The sequence below is a fragment of the Solanum stenotomum genome, unplaced genomic scaffold (assembly GCF_019186545.1).
Source record: "Solanum stenotomum isolate F172 unplaced genomic scaffold, ASM1918654v1 scaffold9649, whole genome shotgun sequence".
NCBI classification, from domain to species: Eukaryota; Viridiplantae; Streptophyta; class Magnoliopsida; order Solanales; family Solanaceae; genus Solanum; species Solanum stenotomum.
This window is the reverse complement of record NW_026037757.1, coordinates 421,291-422,192: the sequence shown is the minus strand read 5'-3', so window position 1 is coordinate 422,192 and position 902 is coordinate 421,291. Positions and strand designations below refer to the sequence as shown.

General features: G+C 33.7%; 1 protein-coding gene across 1 annotated transcript in view; it reads right to left on the bottom strand.

Annotated features, from left to right (window-relative positions):
* LOC125853105 (actin-104-like) overlaps window positions 1–293 on the bottom strand; it is a 36,989-nt gene extending 36,696 nt beyond the window's left edge. The window contains exon 1 of the mRNA XM_049532777.1: window positions 234–293. Coding sequence (XP_049388734.1) covers window positions 234–293 — 60 coding nt within the window. The remainder of the gene's footprint in view (window positions 1–233) is intronic.
* Between the last annotated feature and the right edge of the window lie 609 nt (window positions 294–902).

The window sequence follows — 902 nt, the reverse complement described above, 5'->3', positions numbered from 1 at the left end:
TTCAATGGGATAATTCCGAGACAAAAAAATTCTTCTACCCAGAGCTTGATCACCAACATAAGCAGTTTTTCCTCCCATTTCAACCATGATGCCAGTATGACGAGGACGACCAACTATACTTGGGAAAATAGCCCTGGGAGAATCATCCCCAGCAAATCCAGCCTGAACAAATAAAGGACAGAGTTAACACCAATTATAGAACTGAAATTGCAATCAGTTTATTTCTAACTAACCTTGGTCATTCCACTTCCGCAGTCAATAACAAGTGTTTCAATATCCATTGCATCAGCCATCTTGTAACGACTTCAAATAAGTAGTATTTATTTTGCGAATTCAGACATCACTGTTATATCTACGGAGTCCAAGTTAAAATCGTTCATAAAATTGGCAAGAAATTTCTGATGGGATTAAAACGAGTCTAAATTGATGGTTCATCAAACAAATTCGAAACTTACATTTACCTAAAACGAATCCATTGCGAAGATCAATTGATGAGGAAAAGCTAGGATTCAAACTCCTCAATCCCCGTACACGGCAATCATCTAGATTCTATTTTCTCGTATTAGATTTTTTTTAAAAAAAATCATTCTTGTATTAGAATTACTTAATTAGTAGTAATTAAAAAATAATTCATAATACATAAATATGCCCTTAACGTAGTTTTAGCTGACATTTATGGTCTCTAACTTTGGATGTGCACAAATAGTCATCCAAACTTGTATAAAATTGAGCAAATAGATACATGTGTCATACATGGCATGATACACGCATAATACACATAGGATACAAAATTGTCATGTAGGACTATTTGTTCAATTTTATACAAGTTTAAATTAAAGGCAATTACCAAATTTTACCTAGTACGTAGCAATCCACGTATGTGCTCATCTCAAAATTGAGTG